At 45.2% G+C, this 19930-nt stretch overlaps 2 protein-coding genes across 2 annotated transcripts in view; one reads left to right on the top strand and one right to left on the bottom strand.

Moving 5' to 3' along the window:
- Positions 1-2094: 2094 nt before the first annotated feature.
- T265_13594 (hypothetical protein) overlaps positions 2095-19930 on the top strand; it is a gene marked incomplete at both ends in the record, with an annotated part of 44878 nt that continues 27042 nt past the window's right edge. Inside the window, 4 exons of the mRNA XM_009169616.1 lie at positions 2095-2386; positions 9763-9843; positions 16435-16611; positions 19614-19880. Of these exons, the coding sequence (XP_009167880.1) occupies positions 2096-2386; positions 9763-9843; positions 16435-16611; positions 19614-19880 (816 nt within the window). The remainder of the gene's footprint in view (positions 2387-9762; positions 9844-16434; positions 16612-19613; positions 19881-19930) is intronic.
- On the bottom strand, positions 5790-11198 carry T265_04762 (hypothetical protein; the record flags this gene model as incomplete). The annotated part of the gene is made up of 4 exons (XM_009169587.1): positions 5790-5897; positions 8294-8469; positions 10634-10740; positions 11164-11198. The coding sequence occupies 4 exons, from the start codon at positions 11196-11198 to the stop codon at positions 5790-5792; spliced, it is 426 nt and encodes a 141-aa protein (XP_009167851.1).

Genomic DNA, 19930 nt, shown 5'->3' on the forward strand with positions numbered 1-19930 from the left:
CTCCAAGTCCACCGCCCATAGCTACGTTGCCGGTTGGGAGTCCGACTGAGTGATCGCAGGTGGCCAGTTGAATCGGTTTTGAAAGTGTCTAGTCCAGCGATTCAGGCCAGCCCTTGTCAGCAACTGTTTCGCTCACCTAAAGCTTCTTTGGGTTCGTTGCGTGTATCAGTTGGACTAGTCTACGTCCATTCCGAGTTTCTTGCCTCCTGTATCTCTTCAGCTTTCTGCATCTAGCACGCTTGAAGATCGGCTTCTTTTTATCTGATGTCTGACAGTTCGTCGGCTGGTGTTGTACTCTCGACTAGGAGAAAAACGTGTCTGAGCTTCGAGCAGTTTTACTGTGGCTTGTGATCCAGCGCTTAGATCTAGTTGGTTTTGCCGTTTCAGCATCTCGCGGGGTTGCGGCCAGCATCTTCCGTTAAGAGCCAACACCCGAAGACGTGTTGTCTGGAAGGGACCTCAGTGGGTGGCTTTCTTAGGCTTGCTTCACATCAAGGCTCGAGAGTCCCCCAATGACCGAGCGCGTGATCCGAATCCGAATAGGTTTTCCAGAATGGCCGATGGTCTGTAATTGATCCACGCCTCCTATAGCTAATGGCTGTATGGTCAATCGGTGTTGGAGGTTGAACCGCATGCGGGTTGCACTATTTGCCCAAGCGACTTCAGTTGTTTTAGAAGTTAGTATTGAACCGAAACATTCTATGGTCGGCACATAACTGCAACAGGCACTCGCTGTTGTCCGCGCGTCTCGATTCCGGTCTTATATGACCATCTAATCGAATGGCAGCAGCCCCAAGTCCACTAACTTGCACATTCATATCTCAGGCAACAAAGGCCGTCTCAACGAAACGCTCACAGCGTCGTAAAGGCTGTCTTTGAGGATGTTAGTGCTACGATCTGTTGGGGCGTAAGTAAGATACAACACATAGGCGGCCATTTTCGGCGCGTTTACGAGACACTGTCACAGACGTTGCCAAACGAACCGCTGATGTGACTGTCCGTAAGCAACCTTTCAAGCAGAGGCCTTTCAGCTCGGTGGCTTGAAACGGTGCCAACCCCAGCAGAGCCAGAATCAGCGGCTTTTTGATCTTCAGATGTTCGCAACCAGAAGCGAGCGGAAATAGCGGGGAGGTCAGGTCAACAAACGCACTTGGTTCTCATATCCTTGTGTAAGACCGAGAACACGCAATTGAGAGTGAATCCATCGTACACACAAAAGCAGTTATCCAGCTTGTTTCAGAATGTGAACGATGAGGTTAGCAGGTGAACTGATCGACAGGCTTTGAAAGGTGTTTTCAAAGTGTCTGTCACCGTGACGACCGATTCATCTATAGACATCGCATCTAGCAGCAATGAGCGGTGAACGGATCTGTCAGTCCTTAAGAATGAACCTACGGAGATGTCGATGGAGATGGGGTTCTTGTTGTCAGTTTCTATTCAGGTTGCTTGAATGAGTATCTGGAAGTGGAGGCACTTTGGAGTGATTGTAGTAAGCTAGCACTTAGTCTCTTCCCCGCCCCATTTATTTTTTTCTTTGAAATAAGGCATCGGTGTTGAACACTGATGTCATTCTATCGATGATGATGATGATGAGAGATGGGGTAAGGAGGGGCCTGAGTAGTGAGTATTTGGAAGAGAAGAGAGAGAAGCGTCAGCATCAGCCAGTTTTTGCCTACCCGCCCTGCTGTATGCAGCAAGTTAATCGACCCGGTTGGTGGCACCACGCGACGGCCGATGTGACAGAGATAATTTGTAAGTAGACAGTTCATGTTTGTGTGTGGGTAGGGATATTGCGAGGGCACCCATACCTTGATTAACCAAAACCTTTGACTCAAAACCCTAACTGCAAAGCAGCGGTAGTTGGCGCAAGATTGTCGGAGCAACCTACATCTTCAAAGAGCCAGCTACCACACGAGTTCCAACCCCCAACCTGAAGTCACCAGGAGACAGTGTCAGTCGAACCCCTACCCAATGACCAACCTGATATGAGGGACTGAGTGTCACGCGCACTTCGCAGTATGGCGCGAAGGAGGAGCAAGGACTGTCACACCACGATAAAGTCCAGTCTCTTCGTGACGTCGCGCACAGATACAGATACACATTCAGCTGTATCAGTCCCGGTGGTCTGGCGAAAGATGATATTTCCATCCGGATTGGCAAGGCCAGAGCAGCTTTTGCGAACCTACGTCACCTGTGGCGTAGGCGTGACATCAGCTTCTCTGTCAAGGGTCGAGTTTACAATGCTGCGATGCGCTCCATATTACTATATGGATCAGAAACCGGGCCGCTGCGCGCCGAGGACGTCAAAAGACTTTCAGTGTTTGACCATCGATGTCTTCGGAGCATTGCCCGAATCTGGTGGGAACACCGGATCAGCAATTCTGAAGTACGTCGAGTGGTATTCGGGAGAAATAACTCACTCTCGATAGATGAACTGGTCACACTGCATAGGTTGCGCTGGCTTGGCCACGTGCTGCGTATGCCAGTCGACCGACTTCCTCGAAGGGCTCTTTTCGCCCAACCACGCGAAGGGTGGAGAAGAGCCAGAGGCGGTCAAACAATGACTTGGCAGCGAAGTGTGAAAGCCATTACCAGCAAACTCAGCTGCGCGGGTAATTGACGTCTTCCTGGATGGGGACCCCGAGACGGGCCACAACAATGGTTGGAGACGTCAGACATGGCCCAGTCGCGCTCTCAATGGCGCTCGTGCATCAAAGCTATTGCCTTCAATGCATAGCTCCTTTTCCAACCCCCCACTTGACAGCTCACTGACAATGCTGGATTTATGCAGTGATTTACCAGCTCGCGCCTGCAATGCGCAGCTACTTACCACCCCCCAAATCATCGGTGAACGAAACTGTGGCAGCTACAACCACTGTACAACGAGTACGCGGTTGTTGCAGCTGACAATGATGATGATGACAGATACATTTGTAGTCGCATATGGCCCACAGCGAGGTTTATTTGTTTTTTCGACCATATTGGTTAACCAACCGGCGGTCACCATCAACCTTTGGATGATCGCAGTGTGCTGTTTTCAGGGTCGGTTGTTTCTAACCCGTCCCTTCTCGGAGGAAGGTAGCATCGCTACTATCATAAATACGGACATAATAACCTCCTTTGGAAACCCTTACATTCCTCAAGCCCATTACAGAGCACAGTATGACCTTGCCCGCAGACTGCTCCACAATAAAATTACCCGTAGTACAGATTCCTGCTCCAACTGCTCCCCTTTTGGCCTTTCTGGAATGGTCAAATTTTTGTGGAACGAATTTCCAGCCCCTACAACACGCGGGATTATTGCGGCACTGAAGCCCGATCACCAAGTCAAGGTGGCCACTCTGTGTCGGTTCCTCTAACTCAGGGGTCGTGTAGTTTTTTCACTGCCAAATGGTGAGTTCATTTTGTAGATTTGCTCAAGCCCCCACGGGGGCTTGGTCTGATTTAAGATGTGCATTTCACACTGGCCCGCAGTTAAGAACTGAACCTCGTCGTTATAGCTAATGGTTATGTGATCAGTTTAGTTTCGCTGGCGCTCAGTAGTGCTCACTACATCTAAATCTAGGACTACTGAGAAACAAGTGCCGCAAAAGGCATTTGAATCAGATATACGACCAAGAAGCACCCAGTGAACTAAGGCGTACTTTTGTGTTGAAGTCGCTAGCCATTATGGCTGTCTCTACTCTTAATGATGGACCGGAGGATGGTTGGTTCTCAATGGAAATCGTGCACCGTATCGGGTCTACGTTCTGTAAATGAAGAGCCAGTTTCTATCGAGATCAGTAGTTGGACAGCTATGATTCGGTTGTTTGCGGGTAATCAGTCGGCAAAAAAGCCTCTGCTCACGAGCTGACAGCTACACCGGTACAAGCGCGACCCGTTGCCGTAGTCGCAGAATCACTTAGTTGACGGTGTCTACATAGTGGAGGTATCGTTGGACTTGTACTTTTTACTCCAGTTTCCGAAATGCAGCTAATTTTATCGGTAAGATAAGTCCGCTGGCCAATTCGTTTGAAAGCGAGAAAGACAGGAGATCGATTTTCGAATAGAGGAAAAGAAGCTGCAGAATTGAGCGGTGGTCTGCAGCCATTCAGTTTCCTAGGCATCTGACTGACGTGCCTACTGCTGTAGAATAGTGATTATTACGTGGAACAGGCGGGAAGGTAGGAGATATCAGTGACAGTGACAGTAGTACTCCACCGTTCGCTTCACCTAACTAGCGCATTACAGGTCGCCTTGACTATAAAAAGGACTCTGCCGTCTTGTTGGTTAGATTATTCACTCACTGATTCCTGGTGGGGTCTTATAAGAGGAATTCTCCGCCTTGAGAAGCCGAGTTGTCTTGTTCCCCCTGACCAAATGTGACGGAAGGATTTACGGAAAAACCCATGCTCAATTCTGTATATGACGGTATAGTGGAAGTCAGCCCACAAAAACGAATCTTACTATGGCTTTCATAGACCGAACAGCCATTTCACTGCAGAGTAGGCGGGAAGGTTGAATAATGCTAGGTTGCCAAAGTTCAAAGCACAGCACAACCCAACATCATACGTATTTGTGGAACAGTGTGTTTAATTAATTTCAATTCAATATATCAGTTATAAACCATGTACCATAGGCACATTAGTTCCAACTGCTACAATTTCCATCACCGGAAAACAGGAGAGTGTGGAAAATACAGCCAAGTTTTGGAAGCGATGACATTTTCTGTTCGTTCAGAAGGCGATAGCTTTGATGCACGAGCGTCGCTGATTGCCAATGCCAGTGTCACTAGCCATTGGTGAGTTGAGTCCCGGGGTCCTCATCCGAAGAGAAGGTAGTTGTCGACCCGACTAAGTTTACCGGTTAGTGTTTTCATACTTCATTGCCAGGTCATACATTGTCCGCCTCTCGGTCGATCTCACTTAGCACAGGGTAGGGTGAAAAGAGCTGTCCGGGGAAGATGGTCTTCTGGCATGCGGAGTACATGTCCCAACCAGCGTAACCTATAAAGCGTGAGTAATTCATCTGTCGTAGGAGAGCTCCTTCTTCTTAAACCATCTGGCGTACCTCAGCATTACTAATCCGATGTTCTCGCCAGACCTGACCAATGCTTCGGAGGCACCGTTGGTCAAGCACTGACATCTTTCGTATGTCGTCTGCGCGTAGAGGCCACGTCTCTGATCCATAAAGCAGTATGGATCGCACCGCTGCAGTAGACAAGCTGACGTCACGTCGGCGCCATAGATCTCACTTAGCACAGGGTAGGGTGAAAAGAGCTGTCCGGGGAAGATGGTCTTCTGGCATGCGGAGTACATGTCCCAACCAGCGTAACCTATAAAGCGTGAGTAATTCATCTGTCGTAGGAGAGCTCCTTCTTCTTAAACCATCTGGCGTACCTCAGCATTACTAATCCGATGTTCTCGCCAGACCTGACCAATGCTTCGGAGGCACCGTTGGTCAAACACTGACATCTTTCGTATGTCGTCTGCGCGTAGAGGCCACGTCTCTGATCCATAAAGCAGTATGGATCGCACCGCTGCAGTAGACAAGCTGACGTCACGTCGGCGCCATAGATTTTGGAGGTTGGCAAAAGCTGCCCTGGCCTTCCCGATTCGAGAAATAACCTCGTCTCCAGCCAGTACACCGGAACTTATACGGTTGCCCAGATAAACAAATTTATCTACCACATTGATTGGCTCGCCTGGAAGCATGAGTTTTAGGTTTGATCCAACCCGATCTTGTAGCAGCAGTTTACATTTTTCAGGTGTGAAGCGCATGCCAAGCACTTAGCAGAGCTATTAGGTTGTTTAAGATCGTCTGCATTCGGGGAGGATCTGAACCAAGGGAGCATTATCGTTTACATACTCATTGTCTGTGAGCGAACGTCCCGGGAGCATTTCGGCTCCCGAGATTTCCTAGGCAGGCAGAGAAATTTCAACCAGCTTATCAGCAACAAATTTGAAGAGGAGAGTTGAGAGAGCAGCCTTGTCTTACACCACTGGACGTGGCAAAAGAGTATGTGCTGGGGTAGCTAATAGTTCTGAATCATGCATGTCCGATGTAGTGGAGTAAATCCTATATTGAGCTATACTTTTACCATTTTAGTGGTCTTGCTTCCACAACTCACTGCTCTTAGGAGCTTTTTCAGCGAATTGATATCACCCCAGACCGAAATAAAGTTCGGTAATTTCTCACGGATGACCGGCACAAAGGCTTTCACTGTATATTGGGAGATGAAAGTGGCCGCAGCACGTTCTCATCGATATGTTCGTTGTAATTAGGTTCGACTGTAGCTGACCAAAAAATTTCCGCGATCATTATCACTTGAATCTGAAGGTGCCGTACAACGGAGCTGATTGGGTTGGCGTGTTCACAACCACTTGACTGAGGAAAAACCTCGGGGATGTCCACTTGGAAATGTCATCAACACTGGGTTATTTCGACACGAAGGAGCTGAAAATCGCCGGGCCACTAATGGAGCTAAGTGAAGGAGTGAAGTGGAGGAGTGAATACCAGCCCAAACACTGATTGTGCTAACTGGAAAAAACTACGGCTAATACATTCTCACTACCGACACATAGCTGATCAGTGAACTTTGTCAGTTTCACTTGGGTATCGATCGCAACTTATTTTGGGAGTCTCTAACGGGTATTATACGCTGAGTGTATAGCGATCCATCTAATTTTATCTGGTAGTGGTTTTATTAGAGAACAAATGAGCTGTAATGTGACTGTGAATGTGGGGACCACAGGAAGAAATCGGTCTAAAGTTGTCAGTTTTCGGAGGTTCTTCGTGGGAAGGAACAACAGTGCCACAGATGCCTCAAAAGCCCACGCGAAAGTTATCGTTCCTGGACAATGGTCTTTTCAAAGTGTAGTCCCTCCTTAGATTAACATCTGTTGCGACGTAGAATCAATGTGCCTCCAAGGCAAAACAATCTTCCAGACAGAATCTTTCGGCTTTTTAATCGGTTAGAGTTTCCATTAGAAGGTTTAGCTATCTGTTTACGTAACGCCTTTTGCCCGCGCAACAGCCTGTCTGTGTTTATTTTCCGATCTTCTAGCTGATATGGCATTTTGGCCAGACTACTGAACTGATCAACCACTGTAATAAACTATTCCGATAATTTGTGAGATCTTGCCAACAAATTCGCCTCGTTTTCGTTTGCTTTTAATAGAACGGTTTTTTAGCGGTAGCACATAAATGATGAACAAAGTCGTTACACAAAACATGACAGCCCAGTTTTGTTCCAGGTCTGTTGTAGACGGATCGGTGGTGAAGACATCTATGAATAATGTAACTGTGCTTAACGGCCGTTCTGGTTGTCCGTGCCATATTCTTTTGTAATAGAGCGCAACACATCACTGCATTCGTTTTTAATGTGTTCTGTGGGTTATTCTCAGTCGAACAATTCCTGGTTCCCCAGAGCTAATATAAGGGCCTACTTGAAGGTCATGAGAAATGTTTGTGCTTAAAATATCGAAGAACAATGTGGTGGTGTGTGCACTTTGCAGTATCCAGGATGACCGTGATAGCTCATTTCACGCCCATTTCAAGTGGAATTTTACCTTCTAAAGTCCAAAATAGTAATGGCATTCGAATATCCGTCGGTTTTCCTCCGTAGGTCCAATATTGCTTTATCAAATATCTGTTGGTGCTTTGGAGGTGCAGTGAAGGAAAAGCCCGATCATCTGCTGGTTGTTCACTAATTTATCTTTCTATTGTTTTAGCGTGGCACGTTACTTCAGATCGTTCTTCCAATTGCATGATTCCTCCGATCCAATGGTACTCATATGGCGGTGAACATGGCATCCGGTAATATTCATCCCGAATTTGCTGCTATTGTGGAAAAATACACGAACGGATGTGATGTGAATGCACCGGAAAATCCCCTCGATGATCCAGATGTTCAAGATGCTGCCACTGTGGACAGATTCGGCTTCTACCAGTATGTATCAGTCACTTGATTCTTGTTCGCGGAAAGCATATCACTCTAAACTGCCTAATCTGCTTTCTGTCGATTGTTGGGTTCGTGATCCCAAGTGATTGGACAGAAGTAGGTTGAAATTCTTTAAGCTTCTGAATATAACGACGATCCCTATGGACATAGCTTTAGAAGCGGCTTTTCTCCACGTCCACTACATACACAACAAACCTGAATGGAAGAACACATCGCCCAGCTGTCTGAACAGTTACGATACACCCACCCCCCGAACCCCAGTGTCTTTCAAAGAATTGTTTCGATAAACTGACGTCCATTGATTGATTCGTTGGGGTGGGGGTGATGGTTCTGGTTAGAGCGTGAACTTACTGGCGGAAATGTTCGTGGTTCGAACCTGACCTCTGCTTTTCGACGTCCCCTGTCTAGGCTTGGGCAACCTGGTGGTATCCCAGCCCTCGTGCTTCCCTTTGGTGGCATGGTAGTTAGGCACCGAGAGGGTACTGCAGCTAAGCGATTTTTGTCCATAGGAATATCAACGTGAGCACCTGCAAAGTGCTACAGGACCTTTTGCTTTCTCTTCCTCTCCAAGCGGTGAAAAATTTCACCTGCGTTGGATCCCTTATGATCTGTTGATTTTGACGTATAACTGTCAACTGATAGCTAGCATCTTAAAATAGCATTCTGTAAATTGTCCTCTAGAACTCTGCCCTCTGTAGAATGACCCACTCTGTACAAACTGGTCGACAACTGGGTTGTCGGCACTGATGATTTCAGGTATTTTTATTGCACCAGTCGTTTCGAGGACAGACTGTGCAAAGTTTTACAGGTGTCACAAGTCTTGATGAGTTTCACACTGGGGACTAGGTGTTCCAACATCTCAGTCGACGTGTGAGAATTTCGGATGTCATTCTGAAGTTCAGTAAGCACTATGGCTTCCGACCAGTTGCCAGTTGGACTGTAAATACATCGCCGTGCAGTTCTAAGACATCATAACATCGACATTTATCTCCACTACGGCGAATAAAGTAAGATCGGGTCTATGGAGGAGTGCCGACTTATTGAGAACCGAATACCACCCACTCATGAATGAACTCACTTCAACGTGATCGACTTTTGGGAACAGACGAAACCAAAACCGTTCAACTGTAACATCCTTTCTGTGCCTAGCTGCGATGCTATCTAAGGGTTGCACGTTTGAAATACTGCCAGGTTTTAATAAGCTTATACCGGATAAGTCGGGATACTGAGGTTGGGTTCGAACCAATGCACTGTCTCGAGCTCAGTTAACGTTTGGCAGGCAATATTATCTAAAATATGCTCATTTATGACCGTGACGTATTGACAGGGTGCCGTACAAAGGTATCTACAACTCCTTCATGATTATGGAGTCATTTTGTGAACACGCTGGCTTTTAGTTTATTGACTTATTTGGCCTGATGATATTCACCAATATTTCTAACACCCAAACATTCTGTGCTCTCTTTTTCACGCGAGATTTAGCCCAGTGTTTCGGACCGTTCATTTGGGTGCTGGAGCTCGTTTATTATTTTTCACATGTGGTTTGGAGATCACTGAAAAGATGTGTAAAAGAGAATTAATGGTTCTATTGAGTTTTATGGAGCAGTTACCAATGTGTCCGATTGGTATCAGGAAACCATGTACAGTTGTCGGTAATTCGTTCTCTTTGTTTTTTCTGTAGTAATCTAGAGCAGTGGAACACCCGATTGTTTAGTCAAACGTATGGCCAACATCTATCGTGTATTGTCCCTTGCGCTTGCCACTATTTTTTACTATTTTTTTACTTACCCGTTAACTCTAAGTATGATCTAGTTTTCTAGCCATTATTCTTCATCTTCCTTTGCTATTCCCCCATCAGTCCCGACGGTGTTCCAGAGAAGGGCCTAACTGAGGAAGAAAAAGTAAGTGTACTTCTCTCATTACAGAGTTGGAGCTTAGAATCCCAAACGTAGCAAGTTTGACATTTCGACAACAGGCAAAATGCTATCTTCGAAACAATCTATGTAAACCGGTCTATTCGTGAAGAATGTTTGATTTTTTCTCAATATTTTCTAATAGATGGTCTCTGTGATAGATGCTTTTAGACCGGGGTAACATCTCTTTAAGATGGCTGTTTTGTAGTTACTACAAAAGTCACTTTACTACTATTGTTACTGTCTAATTTTGACCTTTTGGTTTCCACCAATATTGTGTTGGCTTCCCCCGTGTTGATAGGGCTTATAAGTATGCCTCTGGTAGCTTCACGACTTTCCGCAACTCCGGTCTGCTTTTTCAGCTGGCTCAGAACTTGGGAATCAAACTCCACTGTTGTCTAATTTGGCGGCATTCTCTTAGAACATCATTACAATGCATCCTAGTGTAGTAGCAGGTATCTTTAATTACATTTGATAAAGGGTCTGGTTTTTTGCAACGAAAGCAAATGAACGATCCAGCTGGTAAGCAGAGCAGTCCACAGGTGTCAAGTAAACTCGAGAGCTGGCCACACGTCAGAGCGGTTCTTGTTGATGCCGTCTGGTGCAGCAGCTTAACGAGCGATGAACGTCAGGGTCTATCAAGGGATTATGCAGGCTTTCTTCATTTGGTTTTTTGGCTAGCCACTACCACTCAAAGGGCATTGATGGTACGGGGACTTTACATCAATTGGAAATCGATAATCATTGCTGAATATCTCTTGTTTCTAACCGATCTAACTGGTTGCAACGTTCATATCATCGTTCAGCTTAGCACCCTTTTGGTGCCTAACTGCCATACCACCAGAAGGAAGCACGAGGGCTGGGATACTGCCAGGTTTCCCAAACCTAGACAGGGGAAGTCGACAAACAGAAGTCGGATTCGAACGACGGACCTTCCGATCAGTCAGTCATCTCCTTCCAGTTGCAATGTATTGTTCATCAATTGCATCGCCCTCTTAAGATACTTTTTGGATGCTGGTCCAATTTATCAAGCTTTCAAGGCCAGTATGAAATTGACACCAGCCTACTAAAACTATGTATTTGAGCAGAGCAGAATGAAAATCCACAAGGCGCGACAAGCCGCATACCACATACTGCCGCGACATAAACTCACTTATTTGGGTCGGTGCTCCACACTCTATTTGATGCTTTCCTATCCAACGGCTGTTTGTGAAGTATTCCACTTCCGATATGCCATTATAGGACATTCCGATAGAAATAGCTCTGTTATATACTATTCCTCAGGCAAAATGATGTGAAATAACCTACCACCTCTCTAGGTTCATAATCGTGCCACCAGGCATTTTGAAACCAAACACTTGAAAATAACGATCTCTCTCGGTGGTCGAGTGGTTCGCTGAGCTTGGCAATTTTGTTGCAGAAGTTTCATTATCAGTCAGTCAAATTGATGTCATTATTGCATTGTGAAGCGCAGTGAATCTGGTGTCATTGGTTTTACACCAAAAGGCTACTTACTACATTGGAACTTTTTAACACAATCAAGTTGGCTTTTACTCGCCATTTTCGTGCAGTTTGTTCGTTCTTTATATGTTTACGCCAGACAAGGTGACTTCGGAAAGGTTATCATTAGGCGGATGTTGGGAGTTGTTTAGGAATCTTTGTTACCAGTGAGCCATTACGGGGTTTTTTTCTATTTGCACTTGCAAAATAAGCTGATATATTGCTGAGTTTTATTGTCGTTTCAAAATCATTCAAATTGCCAACCCAACCTATTTGAGTGTATTGTGGATAGTAGCCATCCTGATAAGGCAGCCGCATCAAACAAGGACGTTTTTATCCCATGAAGATCTTGATCGATATATTCAGTTTATATTTTCCCATTCTACTTTTCTGTATAGCAAAAACAAGCCAGACGCCTCGAAAAATGGCGAGAAATGACCTACCTTTGGGATGGTATTGATTCCACATGGCGGCGTCTGTATCGTCCGGGACGAGCATCTGAAAAGGTTCGTCTATGTAATGTATCAGGATATCTAGATGGCTTATCATTTTGGTGGGCTCAGTGATCCTTCCTAAGGGCTATAGGTTCTGGTGCCCATTCCACTGTGACACACTTGTTTGATAACTTGCTCCCAGTTTTCCTAGTCGCCTACCCCGCAAGCACGCAGTTTTGTTCGCTCAGGTGGCATAGATCATAGGCAGTCCTGGCCTCAGGTCTTGTGCATCAGATTTCTTAGTGTCAGTTCAGGTACGGCAGTTTCGGGTGGCTCTACCCTAAGCTCTAACGACGTCAAGCGTATTTAGGATTTCACTGATGCATCGCCTTCTGGATTTGAGAAGTTGACATTTGAGTTAAGCTGGTTTGCGGTAGTATAGTCATTATCCCTCCACAGTTAATCAGGTGGGGGACATATGGAGCTTGTCTAATCAGGTTGCTGCAGTTATTAACAAATCTTTCCTGCCTCTGTCCCAGACTTTGGCTATACCATCCATGTTGTCCGTTCTATGCCCATATTGTATATACAAAGCATGCTGGATAAATCACTCACCAATATTAACGGCTTTGACACATCTTGCGAACATATAAATCAACACACTAATCAAGTGTTTTATGGCCTTGAACAGGGAATAGCCCCTCCCGAGATGTTGCATGAGAGATGAATTCCAACTGCTGTGATGTTAAAATGTCTCGGAACATAACCGAATAGTTCTCAAGACTTAGTCATGGGCGGTTGTTTATTTGCAGTGACGGTTCAGAGTGTTGTTAGAGATGGCGAAATCACTGCGAATTGCTGGCATCCTTCACTTTAGACACTTCCTCTGAATTTGTCATCAGCTCAACAAAATAGTTTATCAGCTGGATAGGCGTAGGTGATAGCAGTTTTTGTCCAGTAGTTGTGAAACAGATAGACTGGACTATTTTCCTGCAGTTGAGTTTGACCATCTCACACCTACATGTGTGTACAGTGCATCCGGCTCACAATTCACAGTAGTGAGCTGTGGCAAATCTGCACATTGGCTTTCACTGCGACTACGTTGTATGTCCGGTGGGTGTCACAGACACTTGAGAAGTTGGCTTGAATGGTGACCTCAGCACCGCTCATTCTTCCGTTCAAGCCTGATCCATGGGGGCACGTGAGTGTACAAATCGTCGGAAAGGATTTTCCTGGAAGTGAACTTGAGGTTTCCGTAGCATTATTCTGCATATCTGGGCTTATCGCCTCCGGGCTCGTTCCATGTGGCAATTGTGAGTTCACCTGTTTTGTCATCTAGGCCAAGTTTGAAGTCGTTCGGTGATTGTGTTATGGGGATTGTACTTGGTTCCAAACGTATTGAAAACCCATGGTTATTTACTGTATCCTTGGATCGTTCTTAGACGACACATTGCCGATTTTTTGTGGTTTTTCATGTTTTGGCTACTGCCTGTAAGTCGCTGTCTGACTTGAACTGGAATACCTTTCTACTCGTTCCCCTGCTACTCATTCTTGTTTCTACTTACCTAGCTGTTCGTAGTCGGTTGCCCAGTCTTGCTCACAAAAGCTGACCACTAAGCTGCATCTCCAGATGCACCACTAACTGTCTCCCACACGGGTTCTTTTTTCTCCTTGTAATCGAATATGACTTGGGTGGGTTTGGCGAATTACGCTTCCCTCTGGACTACTCGAACGTGGTGTTTTATGCGGCGTTGCTAGTACAACACTCATTTGCATTTGGTCATCTGATCCTGTCCACTAAACAACGCAGTGGCGATGTTTGCATGGCCCTTCCCTCATCCGGTTGATAAATCGATTATCTACTGATGTTCAGTACTGAATGTTTCCAGAACTTCGTAGGATGTGATCATAATTAATTCAATCACGAGATTTTTGACCCTTTTCATCAGTATACAAGGTTGCCTTGTAAGTGTATCGTACCTTTCAGTGCTAAACATCGAAAATGGCTCGTTTCATCGAAGAGAAGAATCTTCAGATTAAATTCTCTTTCCTCTCCGATTAATCTGACTGTTTCATATTTCATAGCAACTGAAACATGAGGCGACCTTTAGATTCAGTTTAATGCCCCAATAAAACCAAGCTGGTCTACAAACGGGCCGTTTTTTGAGTTGCGAGTTTTGGGCGTCCTAACCCATTTTGTTTTGCATGGCGCGTGCGATGGAATTTGTTAGGAACATAACTACTAGTCAACGGCCAAATACGTGTCAATTACTCCTCAGGATCCTTAGAGCATAGCGGTAATTACGTGGCCTTTGGCTTTGAGTTTTCACGAGCGTTAATCCTTTTTGACTATGCGTCGATTGTTGGTTGCTCTTCCGTGCAGTGCTACGGGAGTCTCAATCAGTTCGTTAGATTCTACTAACAGTCTGGTGCAAAATCAACTATTTCAACTAAGTTCCTTCATTCTCTTCAGTGATGCCTCAACCAGTTCTTCTTGGGATAACCGAAATAGAGTTGGAAACAACTACACCTGCTATCTGATTTGAAAAATCGCTTTTAAAACGTCCACTTTTCCAGTTGTTCTCCCCTCCTACCGACCTCTTTATATTTTCTCGCTTTTTTTTACCATAGCTTACAAGACGCATATACAAAGGCATTCCCCAGCAGTTTCGCATGATTGTTTGGCCCCTCTTACTTTGTGTTCCCGAGATGAAAAACCTGCACAAAAACCTCTATTCGGTAAGTTGCTGTCATCGACACAATTCCCTGCTTAAGGTGGCTCTTTTATGCGTTAAAAATCCCCCGTTGTTTGTGACTACTCTGAATGAAATCTTCATCTCAAGTGAACTAGTTGGAAACGCCGGATTGTTCGCTAGGCTTGACAATTTTGTCGCAAACGCCTCATCACCAGTCGTGGTGAAGCGGGAAGCTATGGGTATTGGTTCGTTTGCTCCTTACATGAGGAATCCCTAGTTGTTTGAGTTTTCCAAGTTCGAAACTATGAAATACGAAAAGTCAACATTTCTGTTCGATTTCATAGCAACCTCTTTATTCTCGCTTTTTTTTACCATAGCTTACAAGACGCATATACAAAGGCATTCCCCAGCAGTTTCGCATGATTGTTTGGCCCCTCTTACTTTGTGTTCCCGAGATGAAAAACCTGCACAAAAACCTCTATTCGGTAAGTTGCTGTCATCGACACATTTTCCCTGCTTAAGGTGGCTCTTTTATGCGTTAAAAATCCCCCGTTGTTTGTGACTACTCTGAATGAAATCTTCATCTCAAGTGAACTAGTTGGAAACGCCGGATTGTTCGCTAGGCTTGACAATTTTGTCGCAAACGCCTCATCACCAGTCGTGGTGAAGCGGGAAGCTATGGGTATTGGTTCGTTTGCTCCTTACATGAGGAATCCCTAGTTTTTTGAGTTTTCCAAGTTCGAAACTATGAAATACGAAAAGTCAACATTTCTGTTCGATTTCATAGCATACCCTTGTCTTCGTTCAGGTCCATCTACCTCGTTACCGTTGGATCAGTTAGATTTTTACCTATTGTTCTGTTCGTCCAGTTCCGAAAGAAAAAGCTGGTAAAGTCTAATTCTTACCTCGCATATCAATTCAGGCTTTTTCTTATTGGGAATGCTAGGATGTAGGATGCACATCAGTTACGCCTGCGTGGGTGTGTACAACCAATAAATGCGAGAATAGACTAGCGCATAGGAAGAACGTTGTGTCACGTGACACTGTTATCCTGGATGCTTAGAACAATCGGTTGCAGAAGACAGAACACGTGTTGATCGCCTTGAAGAGACACAAGGGTGATCGATCACCGGGAACAGTACGATTCAAACTGCGATGGCGTAATGCAAGGCTGTGCATACTACGGGTGATAAAGTGATAGAACGACAGTGCTTTGTCTCATCAGTGCACTCCAAGTCAGCTGCTTTTGGTACATATTGCATGCCTTTGCGTAATAGAGTTTGTGACTTTGTCTGGACATAAGAATCTGTCTGTTGACCGGTTCATTTAGCTTGGTAACACCTGCCATTCCGGTGTTTCCGTAATCGCCAACAGCAGGGGACAAACGACCTTGTAACCAGTGCTTGAGCTGGGCGCTCAGTTTTCAGACAGTTAGTGACTTTGAATTGTATTATATCCATTTGCGCTCAAGAGCACTTGCTTTCACACTAGATGGACCGAAAAGTCCTAACGAATGCTCAGACTTTTGGCAATAAAAAACGAAATACCGTGATCGTGCTTTTTGGACCTCCACCTGTATGGTGCGTTGTTGAAAATAACACCCCTCAGACGAATGAATGTCAAACACCAACTGGTTCTGTACCTACGCTACACACCAAATTGCAAGAAATGCACTTTTTTGGCATCTTTGCCCATCTTTGGCACTTGTGTTTTTACCCAAGGAAAATAAAGTTCCTATCTACTGCGAGTTTTTATTCCGGTGCTTATTTGGCCCTCCACATGGCTCCTGTTGACTTGCCAGATCCCCTAGAAAGATCGTCTCATGGGCTAAAACAGACAAGCACTTAAAAACGAAATTCTCACTCCCGCCATTTTCACCCAATTTATCAAGCCTAATTCTGCGGTCTTTCGCTTTCTTTCTTGTTTGCCCCCCCCCTCATCGTTTACAGAAAATGCTTCAACGTGCTCTAGCCACCTCAATCCATTTGGATCAGATTGACAAAGACATCAACAGAACATTCCGTAACACAACCTATTTCCGCGCACGTTACGGGAGCCGACAACAATCCCTCTTTCACATCCTTGCCGCATACTCCGTGTACAACACAGAAGTCGGCTATTGTCAGGTATATATACAGTTTGCCATCGCTCAACGGTCGACTTCCATGTTCCATAGCGGGCGATTGTCTTTTTGACAGTAATTCGTCATTTTGGTTCGATCTCCATGCTCATCGATTTTATACGGTGTACGATTACGTACCCAGTTCTGAACGTTTTACCGAGTAACGTGGTTGACTGATTCCACTTAATGAAATCCACTATCCAACTGCGACGTAGGTGGTATTGTTCTTGTTTTCTAGGTTTCCATACGTATATCGGCTCTGCGTTCAAATGGACAAGTTTCCTTCAATTTAGCGCGACCTCGTAGCTGTCTTTCAGTGGGAACTTTTTGGGTGTTTTAGGGTGTTTAGTCGCTTCGCTACCCGCCGCTTTCTTTCCTAGTGTCAATCTACAGCTTCTTGTTTTGACAAGTCATCCTACTCTCTGTCCCAATCCCTCCTCTCCGTTTCACCCCCATCCCCGAAGCTGAGCTTAATTGATCTGTTGAAGGTGGAAACCCGAGAAGTGACCGTAGGCTTCATTGAACGACAGCCGCGACTCCTTTTTTTTCACCGATCGATAGCGCGAAACATTATCCTTCGTAATAGCCACAACTCACACAACAACTGCCTCACTTTACTCCGATGTATTTTAATCTCCGTACTTATCACTTCACCGGGGAGCTCGAAACAACGCACTTAAATCTACATGTGTGACGTATTTCATGATGAAAGTAATGGTAAAGGGGATAAAACTTTTGGCATTTTTCATAGACGAACCGGATGCTACCCACTGGTACATCACATGACCTTTGAGTGTCTAGTGCATACGATCGTGTATGCCTTTCACGATGGGTCATTGGACGAGCAGTTTATTACACTCACTCCCTCAAACAGAACTGCCTCAAACAAAAGTGTTGCTTTTGTCTGTGTATATTGAACCAATGCCAAGTTTAACGTATCTGTTTTTGCCTCAGATCTACCGATCAATGGTAGTCAGATTTTGCTTAGTGGTTCGTTGCGCTATGGACTATTTGGAAAAATATCCTACTGACGTTTCTGAAAACAGGGCGGAAATTGAGCGGTTGGCAACCACACGGCTACTAAATATGGAACCCCCAGTGAACAGCAAAAAAGGGAATAAGCATTTGACCGGTAAAATATTTGAAGGCGTGCGAAAAAAGTTCCCAGCACCCATTTTTCGCTTCCATAGAATAAGTTATCTGACTACAACCTAAAGCCCGTTTTCAAAACTGTACGTTGCGTTTATCGCCTCACTTCATCTTCTTGGTCATGTTCTGCCTTCATGAATATCCTGATGTAGTCTTAAACTCTTCTCAAATTTCAATAGAATGGGATATCTCCACTCTCGTTAAGTATTTTACTATTCGTCAGTCAGTCATCGTCTGTCTTTGTTCGCCTCGTTCTTTCCCGCTTTATGGTGACGTGGTTGTCTCTTTTCACAGTCAAGTCTAAGGTGGGTGCAGCAGTCTCTCGCAGGGATCACCACGGATGTCCGACCTCTCCAGGACTAGTCTCCATTCAGGGTTTGGGGACTCACGCTTGCCCATTGCTGATGGATAAGACGTATGTGGGCTCTTTTTGGAGTCTTTAGAAAAATTACCGTCTAATAGGACAGCTATCGTCTCTGCTCCTCAGTTTACCAACTAGATAAACTCGATGTGACAGGTTTCCGAGCAGTAGAAAGTATCAATACCTCACTCCTGCAATTTTCGCTTGTCGCTATACATGCCTCCAGAGATATGCCAAGCAGTTGTTCCGAGCGCGCAACTGCGTAAGTAGCATCATTATCACATGGCGCACTCAGAACGGTTTATCTACGTGCATGTGAACATTTATGGTGGGTTGACATCCGTTTCCAAATTGATCTGCAACATCAAACTGCTTAGATGGGCACCCGCACATAATGGGCAATGCCGGATATGGTTTGCATTGAGCCACATGTGTATCATTCTGAACGCCGTGTATGCTGTATAAGCCCAGGGGAATTCGACGGGAGGGTGGACAGGAGGGGGCACTTCTGTAGCCATCACTATGCTCAACCATTGGCCCATAACTGTCAATTCAAGTGGATCAAACTGAACAGTTGAACCCCGAAGTTCATGCAAAAGGGCATTCGGTGGTCCGCTCCATTCAGGAGACGCATATGAGACACTCGCATGGTTGGCTGGTGCAAGTCATCATTCGGCTTGGTTTGTCTAACAGTGGTCACAAGGAGTCACCTTCAGTACTTTTGTGGGCTTCACACTCCGGCACTTCCTGAGTGTTAGTGTGGATCTCGTGTACAGATACAAGAAAAACACGTAAACAGAATAAACACAGTAAATTACAACTGCAAGCAACACAGTACAATATAATGCAACGTATTAAGAATAAGTTTAAGGTAGTATATAGAAGCAACGTTCAGCCTGGTAAACAAACCAGAGCCCATCCTACCTAGGTTATGCCGGTGGACACAACCAAGCAGCTCATACTCACACCTCATGCAAAAGGCAGTCTGGTGATCCGTACCGTACATGAGACTTACCACAGGCACATACGAATGACCAGCTAATGCAATTCAATACAGCAATAGTCTTTCCTTTTTGTTTTCATTGATCTGACAAATTTCGTATTCACTCGATTTATCAGACCGTAGATTGTCGTTACACCTAATATCTGAGCCCCGGCAAGTACCGTTTGCTTTATATTAGGACACATTCTGGTTACGTCTAATGTCACTGTTTGTGTGGCCTCTTTTACTGGTCAGCTGAACGGATGGTCGTCATCAGATCAAAAGATTGCTTCAGAGTAACTGAATGTCATCAAGGTCCTAGTTACCGGATACATTGTTCTGCAACGAGCGAATTCGCTGTGCTAATGATGATGCATGGCGTAAACGAAGTCAAGCAACTGCGATTGGTAATGGTGCACTGGGACTCACTAATCACAGGGCATGAACGACTCAGGTCACTAACTGCAGCCACATCTCGTGGATATATAAATTTCATGTTTTTCACGGTTTGTAGGGGATGAGCGAATTGGTCGGCTTATTCCTGACCTACATTATCGAAGAGGAAGATGCGTTTTGGGCCCTGAGTCAGCTGATGGGTGGTAACCGGTACAAAATGCATGGCGTGTATGTGCACAACTTTCCGGGTCTCTACCGACTGTTTGAACATCATGAGCGAGTTGTGAAGCGTCTCCTGCCGTCTGTCAGCAAGCACTTTACGGAGCAAGATTTGTCAACCTCTACGTACGCGTTGAAGTGGTTCATGCAGTGTTTTCTAGATCGAGTAAGTTTATATATATATATATATATATATATATATATATATAATGTTTG

The sequence above is a fragment of the Opisthorchis viverrini genome (assembly GCF_000715545.1).
Source record: "Opisthorchis viverrini unplaced genomic scaffold opera_v5_82, whole genome shotgun sequence".
NCBI classification, from domain to species: Eukaryota; Metazoa; Platyhelminthes; class Trematoda; order Opisthorchiida; family Opisthorchiidae; genus Opisthorchis; species Opisthorchis viverrini.